Raw genomic sequence first — 10195 nt, forward strand, 5'->3', positions numbered from 1 at the left:
ATAAATTCTGAATCTGATGTACGCAGCCAGACAGCATTATTGGCACAAACAGGTTATTATTTAATACACAAATAAGCTACTGTTACGAACGCAAACAAACTATGATTACGTTCTACTAACTATATTTTCCTTTCTCTCTCTCTCTCTCTCTCTCTCTCTCTCTCACACACACACACACACACACACACACACACACACACACACAAAATAAACACCAAAACAGCTGTCAAACTCACATTACTAACCCCATGTTTGTGTTTTTTCAAGGTGATGGTGTCGGCGAGGTGGTGATGGGCGTGACAGGGATGCTGGTGTGGGCGGCAGTGTGGGTGTGGGCGTGGGTACTGACAGCCCTTACCTCAGCCCAGGATGCCTCGGGTGGGTGGGGGGGAGGAGGAGGGGAAGGCTCCGATTGCCCCAGCTGGGAAGACAATCTATGGTGCATCTGCTACACTAGTCAGGGTGTCCAGCTGCAGTGCCCTAATGTGTCCCTGGATAACGTGGCCCAAGTTCTGAGCCTGATTCACAGTCCGGTGGCTTCACTCAGCATTTATGATCTGGACACCAACGTGACTGTCCTTCCGCCGGGGATATTCAGCCGTAGTGCAGGGGTGATCAATCTCCAGGTGTCGCATTCCAGTGTACAAAGTCTGGCTGAAGAGAGTCTCAACGGCTTGGAAGCGTCCTTGGAATCCCTGACCATCCAGCACTGCCAACTCTCAGCCGTGCCAGAGATAGCGTTACACAAACTTCAGGCCCTCCGGGAGTTGAACCTCGTGTCCAATAATATCACGGAACTCAAAAGGTCCAGCTTCTCAAGACTAAATCTTCACACCTTAAATCTCGGTGGTAATATGATCAGTCAAGTTTCAGACTTCGCGTTTGATGGCCTAGCAGAATCACTGCAGGAGTTAAATCTAATTAACAATGATCTCAAAACTTTACCCATGAATTCACTGAAGAAGATGACTAACCTGAGAAAGCTTGAGGTGTCTTGGAACCATATTGAAGATCTTGATATCCCCACAGATGCGTCATTCGTGTCCCTACAATATTTTGATGCCACCAATAACGAAATACGAAAAATTAAAAGTAAAGGTCTGGCTGGGATGCCAGGTCTCATCTCACTCAAACTCTACATGAACAAGATATCAAGTATTTCCAAGAATGCCTTCAGAGAAAACACTCACCTGGAGACGGTCTTCTTGGGCCACAACGAAATTCAGGAACTGGACCCTGAGATCTTTTCCCACAACCCGAAGATTCGCATTATAGGTCTGGGAAGCAACAACATACAGAAAATACATGATGGAATTTTCAGCAACCTGCCAGAGTTGCAAGAGTTAGATCTATCCAGAAATAATATCAGGGAGGTGACAAAACAGACTTTCAGGAATACATCAAACATCAGAGTGCTGAACCTAGAGCACAATGCTATTAGGTTCTTGGAACTGGACACTTTCTTGGGGATGACTGACCTGGACACTCTTTTCCTCAGCTACAATAACATTCAGGAGATTTACCCTCAGCTCTTTCTTTCCAACGTTAACCTCCGTGTGCTCAAGCTGGATCACAACAGAATAGAAAACCTGGATGAAATAACATTTAAGAATACAACAAAACTCAGACAACTGTTCTTGCAGAATAACAGGCTGACAAGAATTAAGCGGGGCTGTTTTTCTCGCCTAACAGAGCTTCGAGAGCTACATCTTCATGAAAATATGATTGAGGTTGTGGGTACTGGCGCATTCTCGAGCCTAAGGAACCTTGAGAGACTGAGTCTGCAAGATAATGAAATCTTAGCTCTACCTGATACACTCAGCCACAATTCAGCTGCCCTTCGTTACCTGAAAGTCTCAGGTAATTACATCAACAGCCTTCACTCTCAGGCATTAAGTGGACAGGGTCACCTTGATGCTCTCTGGCTGGACCGTAACAACATATCAGTCTTGGTAAATGGAGTGTTCAGAGACTTGAATTTAGTGCGGCAGTTACATCTAGATGAGAACCAGATCACGGATATTCAAGCATATGTATTTGCTAACATGACAGACCTTCGTAAATTGTACCTCTCATATAACTTCCTGGAATCTATAGGGGAACACGTGTTTGATGGCTTAGGTTCCGTGTTGGAATTATACTTGGACAACAACAGAATAAAAGAAATATACCCTAATGCATTCCGCAATATGCTGAAATTAGAAATGCTTGATTTATCTGGTAATGAACTATCTGAAGTAAAGAGAGACATTTTTGAGACTGAGCTACCAATCCGTCACCTCAGTATCGACAATGCACGTATTAGAGAAATTGAAGAGGGTTCCTTTGAAGCACTGGTAAACCTGGAGACTCTTGACTTAAGCGGAAATGAACTTCAGGTGCTCCAACAAGACTTTCTAAAGCTCACTCAGCTACGACATCTGGATATGAGTGGCAATAAAATCAGAACTATTGATGCCAACAGCCTCACAGGACTTCCAAATCTGGAAACGCTTGATCTCTCTGACTGTAACATTGACAACATTCCTGATCATTTCTTTGATTCAAGTATGTCCCTGCAATCCCTTTACCTAGCTGGCAACAGGCTTACATCTCTGAAGCCAGCTGCATTTGTTGGTCTTAATGATCTTACCAAGCTTGATGTGTCTAACAATGGCTTAGGATTAAACAGCTGTCAAGCAATATTAGCCACATCCAAACTTGAGTATCTCTCCATCAGTGGCAATCCAACTCGTGAACTTTGTCCTGGGCTGAGTCTGCTTAAAAGCTTACGAGAACTGCGAGCTTCTAATATCCACATGACAGAGGTGCAGACAGAGATGATGTTAGAGCTAAAGCACTTACAGGTTCTAGATGTATCCAACAACCTTGTCACCGAATTTCCTGTTGGATGTTTTCTTGGTTCTCATCTTGAAACCCTCAACCTGGCTGGCAACCAACTTAAGCAGCTTCCTGATGCCATATTCTTCGATAGACTGACCCAGCTGAAGAGTCTGAACGTTTCTGCAAACCCTCTCCACCGTCTGATTGGGCCAATGGTGGGGCGGAATGTAACACTACCTGGACTTGAGCAACTGGAGGCAACTCACACCAATCTGACCTTGTTGACCAGCCTGGAGCTGTCCCACATTCCCGCCCTCAGATCTCTCAACCTCCAGCATGGCGAGATCAACAAAGTATCACCTGGGGCGTTCAAGAGTCTGTCACAACTCTCCCACCTCAACCTGGCCCACAATAAACTGAAGATCCTGCACCGGGAACGGCTGCGAGGCCTAACATCTCTGGTTCATCTCAACCTCACCCGAAACAGACTTGAGAAACTTGACCAGCTACCTTCTGACTCCAAAAACCTCAAGGTATGGCATGTGGTGTAATTCCAGTATGTCTTAGGGTGATTAAATTATATAATTTTGCATTCAAACACATCTCAGTATCTTTACTTAACAGCCACAAGCAGGGGAAGCAGTTTGAAAGAATTAATGGCTTTTAAGTTCATTATTGCGATAGGGCGTGGTGTCATACTGCTTTCAACAATATTCTGTATACCAAATGATGATGACAGTATGATGACTGATACTGACTTAGACGATGGAGGTGTACAGTCATGATTAGTTGTTTAAAACTTCGTCACGGACTGAAAAGATCTCGAAACTAAATGAGTCTGACTTCCACTTCACTGGCTTAAACTATAGTAGGACTCGCGCACGTTTGCGGCTGTGGTGTGGCCCGCACCTGTGTACAGTGGTGCCACGTTTTCTATACCGTTATCTCTCTCTCTCTCTCTCTCTCCTGGCGGGAAATGTGAGCCACCCTGAGTACTTTTGATTCTTTTATAAGTTATTTATAATTGTGCTTTCATCTGTTAATTTGGTTTTGTTATATTTAGTAGTAGATGGAGTGTCAAAGTTACTGTCTGCTGAGAGGTTTGTTACGTTACTGATTCATACACCCCGACGTAGTGGGGTGTGGATGTAGGTGTGGGTGGGAGTGTGGATGTGGGTTTGTTGGGGTGGTGGTCCAGGGGGGAGGGGAAGTGTGAAGGGGGATTTGCCCACAGACCCCCAGGAGCAGATTAAGAAGGGCGAGACGGGGAAGGGGGGGCTGGATTCACCTACCACGTGGTCAGTATTTGGAGAGAGAGAGAGAGAGAGAGAGAGAGAGAGAGAGAGAGAGAGAGAAATTACGTGTATAGATATATGTGCATCAATAGGAACAATGTATATCAGTGTGTGCAGTATGTACAAAGGAACAAACGAATACAAAGAAGGCAGTGACAGACCTCTCTCTCTCTCTCTCTCTCTCTCTCTCTCTCTCTCTCTCCTGGCGGGAAATGTGAGCTACCCTGAGTACTTTTGATTCTTTTATAAGTTATTTATAATTGTGCTTTCATTTGTTAATTTGGTTTTGTTATATTTAGTGATGCCGACAATGCATTCAATGCATGCCCCTCTCCTGCCTCTCTCTCTCTCTCTCTCTCTCTCTGTAGGGAAGCTATCTGTCAGTGCTGCCACTCACAAGAATTATATGAATTATTTCTTTTACTTTGGATATTGGCATATTTCTTCTTTTTTCAGGCTCATTCTATTATATCCATAACTGTAATATTATTAACCACCCTAAAACTACGCTAAAAAACATTAAAAGTGACTGCTATTTCTTTTAGCACCACTGTACAATATGTATGCCATGTTTCTGTGTTACTGTATAAATATTTTATGCATAATAAGATTACTGTTGATTCATCCATCAAAATACACAAGTGTAAGTTTTATTCATCTGAATTTATCGAATTTGTGATGCCTTGTACATAAATAGCTTCCGTTTCACATCGCAAGTTGGGGAAACGTGGCACCATTGTACACAGGTGCGGGCCACACCACACGCGCAAACGGGCGCAAGGCCGACTATAGCAGATTAGTAAAGGAATTATGAGCCATAACTGTACCAAGCTGTCTGCAGTAGGAATAACGGTTTCTCCGTAATTATCCCATCCAGGTGTTGGATGCATCAGGTAATATACTGACGGAACTGGAGGAGGTGACTTTAAGGCACACAGAGGGACTGGAGGAACTGATACTGAGGGACAACTGGATCACCGTCATCCACCGGAGGGCTTTCCAAAACCTACCCCGCCTCACCACGCTTGACCTGAGCCGTAACAATCTGGAGGTGCTGAAGCCGGATGTCTTCAGACCTGTGGAAAGGACGCTGCAGGGGCTCTTCATTCACAGTGAGTGCCGTGTCTTTCCTTTACAGTGATAAAATCTTTTGTGGAATCCTAAACTCTGTCCACTTCATACTGGTCAAAAAATACCATCTCTCCTTGGATGATGTGCCGTAACAAGAGATTAACATTAGAATATGTTGCTAGGCATGCAAAAGGGTTATGGAAAGGATGTCGAGTCATAGTACTATCTTATTCTGCCACTAAGCCACAGGAAACAAGACCACAAAATGACAATAATCTCCCACAGACTGAAGCAAAATAACTTTAGCGGTTTGTACAAAATATTGCTACATTAGGAAATGCAAAAATGAGAACTCAGCACTAAACAACTACCTTAATCTATAATTATTAACTGAACGAATATAATCTTTTCAGTTAATGTGTATTTTTTTTTTCTCCCGTCACTCCCAGACAATCCAGTGAGCTGTGGGTGTGAGACACTAGAGCTGTGGACGTGGCTCCTCAATCACCCAGCTCAGGTCCAGCAGCCTTCTGACCTCATCTGCGATGTCCCAAAGGTGAGTCGGGCCCAGAAAACAGCATTTTTTTTTTTTTTCATAAAGCAGTACAATTGGGGACCTAGATGTAAGTTAGACTGTTATGAGTCGTCTTCTGGGAGGGAAAATGGGACCTGGCAAAGGATGACTATATCTGCCTTGATTATTCTCGTGCACCTGACAAGCATAAATTTAACTCCTCTTGCTCGTTACGCTCTACTCTTGGTATACTGAGAGAAACGAGCGCATACTGAAGTATTTGCGGTATTTTTAATATTCTTGGTGTGATAAAACAACACATGCTGAAATACAGATAAATACATTTTCTGATCATTTAAACCACCAGTTGGAATGTGAACGAGGAGGCTGGAGATTTTTTTTTTTTTTAATCACGAAATGTCCCCAACTGGTAGGTTAGTTTTCTAGCCTTAATTATTCTAAAAAATCGTTGCCTAGCCTCGGGTGCCTATACATCACAAGAGGCAATATGGATGTGAAACTTACCATATTAATAAAATGATTTAGATTCAAATGTTCCTTTAATCTATGCATTTCCAGCAAAGCAGCCTTTCTTATACGTCTGGATTCTTCTTTACTGATTTTCACTTTTATTTCGCTATATCCCTTTGATTTTCATGATCTTTTGCTATATATCTTTCTGTCACCATTCTTGGGCTGTATTCCTCTGATTTTCACCCCCTTCACTACTGCTCACAAATTTTCAACCTTCTCTCATCGTTTTCCTTTGATTTTTCTCTGTTCTATCACTACTGCCCATTTATTTTCAGTATTCTTCACCATTTGGCACTACGTTTTACTCCTTTTTCAAATTTTCGTGTGGTTTGTCATTCATCACTATTTCCCACCGATTTTCATCATTTACACAATTTCCACATGATACCACTAACGCCATTATTCACCAGTTTTCACCACTTCCACTGCCACTATACTGAGTTTTTCGCCCTTTCTCCAAAGACTCTGAATGGCCGGTCGTTCCTGCTGCTGTCGTCGTCGTCGTTCTGCCCTCAGCCCGTGATCCTCCGCCTCGCCATCCAGGACATCCAGAGCCAGTCCCTGTTGGTCTCCTGGCAGGCCACCAACTCATCCGCGGTCTACGGGTTCAAGGTCAGTGCTAGTTTGTAGTATGACCTCTGTGACCCTACCTGACCCTCGCAGACAATAAGCAGATATTAACCATCCCAGTGTTTGACCGATGGGCTGTTCTCAAGGCACCCAAGGGTTTTGTTTACCTCATCCAAAATGCTTATCAGTTTTGTTTTCCTCACTTAAAGTACATACTGGTTCTGCTGGCTTCAACCAAAATACATACTGGTTCTGCTGGCTTCAACCAAAATACATACTGGTTTTTTGCTTATCTTAACCAAAATACATACTGGTTCTGCTGGCTTCATCCAAAATACATATCGGTTTCACTTGCCTCATCCAAAATACATATCGGTTTTGCATGCTTCAACCAAAATGCTTATTGATTTCGCTTGCCTCCCCCCTCCCCCTGCCCCCCCAAAAAATTATACCCTTCTCCCACGCCCCCCAATGGTTGACAGTTCATACACTTAAAACGTGTATGAAGCCGTGAGAGTTAATGGATGTACAGTACTTGCTTTGGGTAAGATTTTGAAACCCTCAGCGATTCATAATATTCTGCCTGTTACCTCGCATTATCCTCGTGTGTGTTACTAATGGAAACTTTGTCTCTGTTAAAAGTGAGTAAATGACATACACGAGAATATTATTATTATTTTTTTTAATTACACTAAAATACAGTCTCCTATGTTAATTAAAATACAGCTCTAAGACACACTGCTTGTTATTTTTGTTTTCACTCAATTATCTCTACTTTACGTTCTTGTTTAACCCATTCATCTCTCCTAAAGGCACCGGTAGTAAAATTGTCAAATGGTATGAGGCTAATGGATACTTTCAAAATTTCGAGCAGATCCCAAACCAGATAAGGAATTCTCACTAAAACAGAGCCTCAAAAAACGCAAGAATGTTGTTATCCCCCCCTCCACACAATTATATCACTAGAAATACGAGTAGTTACAAAATCCCTAAAATACTGGTAAAATCACACAATATCCCTGCACTTCAAGGAACAGTCCCGTCTATGCTCAGGGTTCAAAAGAAAGATGGATGCATGACTGTCCTCGTCCCAATCTCACCTCTAACTCCAGCCACGCCCTTCCCTTCCTTCCCGGCAGGTGACTCATCGTGCTGTGGGCCAGGATGCGAGCCAGTCCTCCCCCACGTTGAACCTGGACTCCCGTACCTTCCTGCTGGAGCACCTGGAGCCCAGCACGGAGTACCAGGTGTGCGTGCATGGCCTTACCCGCTCCCTGGCACGCCCACACACCCCCCTCCAGCCACGCGCCAGGGCACACACCGTCGCCGCCATCTACGACAAGGAAAAGGTCAGTTATATTAGCTCTAGGCCAGTCGGTTAAGGAAGCTCCCTAACACCTTGTCCTAAGCGATTTATTTTGCTTATTACACCTTACCGTCCTATTCTGTGTTATATAAATCCACCTTATCCTTTTCTTCGTTATCTGTTCAGAGTATAGCAGTATTGGAATGATGTATGTAACACGGAGAAGGGCAGTTAGGTGTACTATCGAAAATAAATCGTTGAGGAAATGGTGATAGGGAGCTTCACCTAACCTTATCTTTCTTGCACTTACTCCATACTGAAAATAATACCATCATCATCATCATCATCATCATCATCATCATCGTCATCATCATCACCATCATCAATCATCATCATCATCATCATCATCATCATCAACATCAGGGCAAAACTTTCTCACTCCTATCATCAGCTGGTACTCTCGTTGTCTGCGGAAATTACGTAGCGCCTCTTCCTCAGCGATTTATTTTGCCTATAACACTTTCATATCTTCTCACACACCACCGATACAAACTTTGCCGATATTAATGACGTAAACATGTGAATTTTACGGTGCATTATGGAGAACAGATCGCTACAGGAAAAGTGTTAAGAAATTTCCTGTGCCATCATCATCATCATCATCATCTAATCCTAATTCTTGTCACAACCACTTCCGTAATCATCATCATCATCATTATTATCATCGTTATCTAACCCCAATTCTTATCACCACCACCACCACAACAACCGCCACAGTTATTCATCATCATCATCATCTCTCCCTGATTCTTATCATCACCACCACCACCGCCACACCACCACCATCATCATCATCATCATCATTATCTATCCCTTATTCTTATCACAACCACTACCATCATCATCATTATCATCATCATCTCTCCCTAATTCTTATCACCACCACCACCATCATCATCATCACCTGAGCCACCTCTCTCCGGCGACAGGACGATGACGGTATGAGGTGTGAGAGAGCCCAGACCCTTCAGCCCCCTGCAGCCCCAGCCACAGGCACGGCGGGGAGTCGCTTGGGCCTCATCCTGGGGGCGACCTTGGCGGCGGCCCTGCTCCTGGGGGTGGTCGTGGCGCTGGTGTGGTATTTGAGGTGTCGTACGGGTCGTGGCCAGAACGACAAGAGGCCCAATGGAGTACCCCCGGATTACTACAGCCACTACCACGTAAGACCCAACCACCACCCCAACCACCACGACGAGGACGATTTCGCCTGCTAGTGACGTGAGGAGGTCGTAGGAAGGAAAATGTAAAATAGCTGGCAGGTGGTTTTAATAATGCAACCCAATCACCATCGCCACAGCGACGAGGACCACGTAGAGGTCGTAATTTAGACGTAAAAAGGTCGTTAAAAGTTTTCTTGGTGGTTGGGCTGAATAATGACGGTGAACTCAGCCATCAGTACCACCAAAGAAAAACGACTCTGCCTTCCAGTGACGTAATGAGGTCGTTGGAGGGCGCAGATAGGTCGTTAACAGTACCGTATGTGAGGTGGTTGGGCAAAAGAGTTATCAGTCAACCCATCCATCACCACCACTTGGATAACGACCTTGCCAGCCTGCGATGAAAGGAAGATGTCGTAATATGGACGCAGTGAAGTCGCAAGAGGGTCGTATCAAGGAAAGTGGTTGGGTAAAACATTAATCAGTCGGTGAAATTAGTGAGACAAGTTGTTAGCCAGACTGAAGCAGCGTGTAATTCATCACTGCCATAAGGAACACGACTTGATCTGCCAGTGACGTATGGAGGGTCGTATCAAGAATCCAGAGTGGTTAGGAACGCGTAATTAGTCAGTGAAGTTCGTGAAATTAGTGAAGTTACCCTGAATGAAACAAGGCTTGAGGAATCACTGCCACAAGGAAGACGAATTTACCCATTAGTGACGTAAGTAGGGTAAGCTAAAGAGCGAAGAGTGGTTGTGCAGAACAGTAAATAATCGGTGAATATCTTTTACTCTGGATTCTTTACTTGCTTCTCACATGTCGATGTAGGCCAAGGAGGAAGGTGCAGAATATAAGTAATCATAAA

The 10195-nt window shown here is 44.0% G+C and overlaps 1 protein-coding gene across 1 annotated transcript; it reads left to right on the forward strand.

The window, feature by feature from the left end:
• Nucleotides 1–248: 248 nt before the first annotated feature.
• LOC145408789 (uncharacterized) lies at nt 249–9387 on the forward strand. The gene is made up of 6 exons (XM_080279438.1): nt 249–3356; nt 4996–5230; nt 5639–5745; nt 6700–6849; nt 7947–8156; nt 9103–9387. Exons 1-6 carry the CDS (start codon nt 249–251, stop codon nt 9385–9387), a joined length of 4095 nt encoding a protein of 1364 aa, XP_080135564.1.
• The last annotated feature ends 808 nt before the right edge of the window (nt 9388–10195 follow it).

Source organism: Coenobita brevimanus, chromosome 78 (assembly GCF_032717465.1).
Source record: "Coenobita brevimanus isolate Jiangsu-jjx chromosome 78, ASM3271746v2, whole genome shotgun sequence".
In the NCBI taxonomy this organism is placed as follows: domain Eukaryota; kingdom Metazoa; phylum Arthropoda; class Malacostraca; order Decapoda; family Coenobitidae; genus Coenobita; species Coenobita brevimanus.

Bases quoted from the DNA above. Each gene is read 5' to 3' on its own strand.
- LOC145408789 (XM_080279438.1), top strand. From the start codon at position 249: ATGTTTGTGTTTTTTCAAGGTGATGGTGTCGGCGAGGTGGTGATGGGC. The intron at 5,231-5,638 runs GTGAGTGCCGTG...CGTCACTCCCAG, and splicing joins GCAGGGGCTCTTCATTCACA to ACAATCCAGTGAGCTGTGGG. The intron at 8,157-9,102 runs GTCAGTTATATT...CTCCGGCGACAG, and splicing joins CCATCTACGACAAGGAAAAG to GACGATGACGGTATGAGGTG.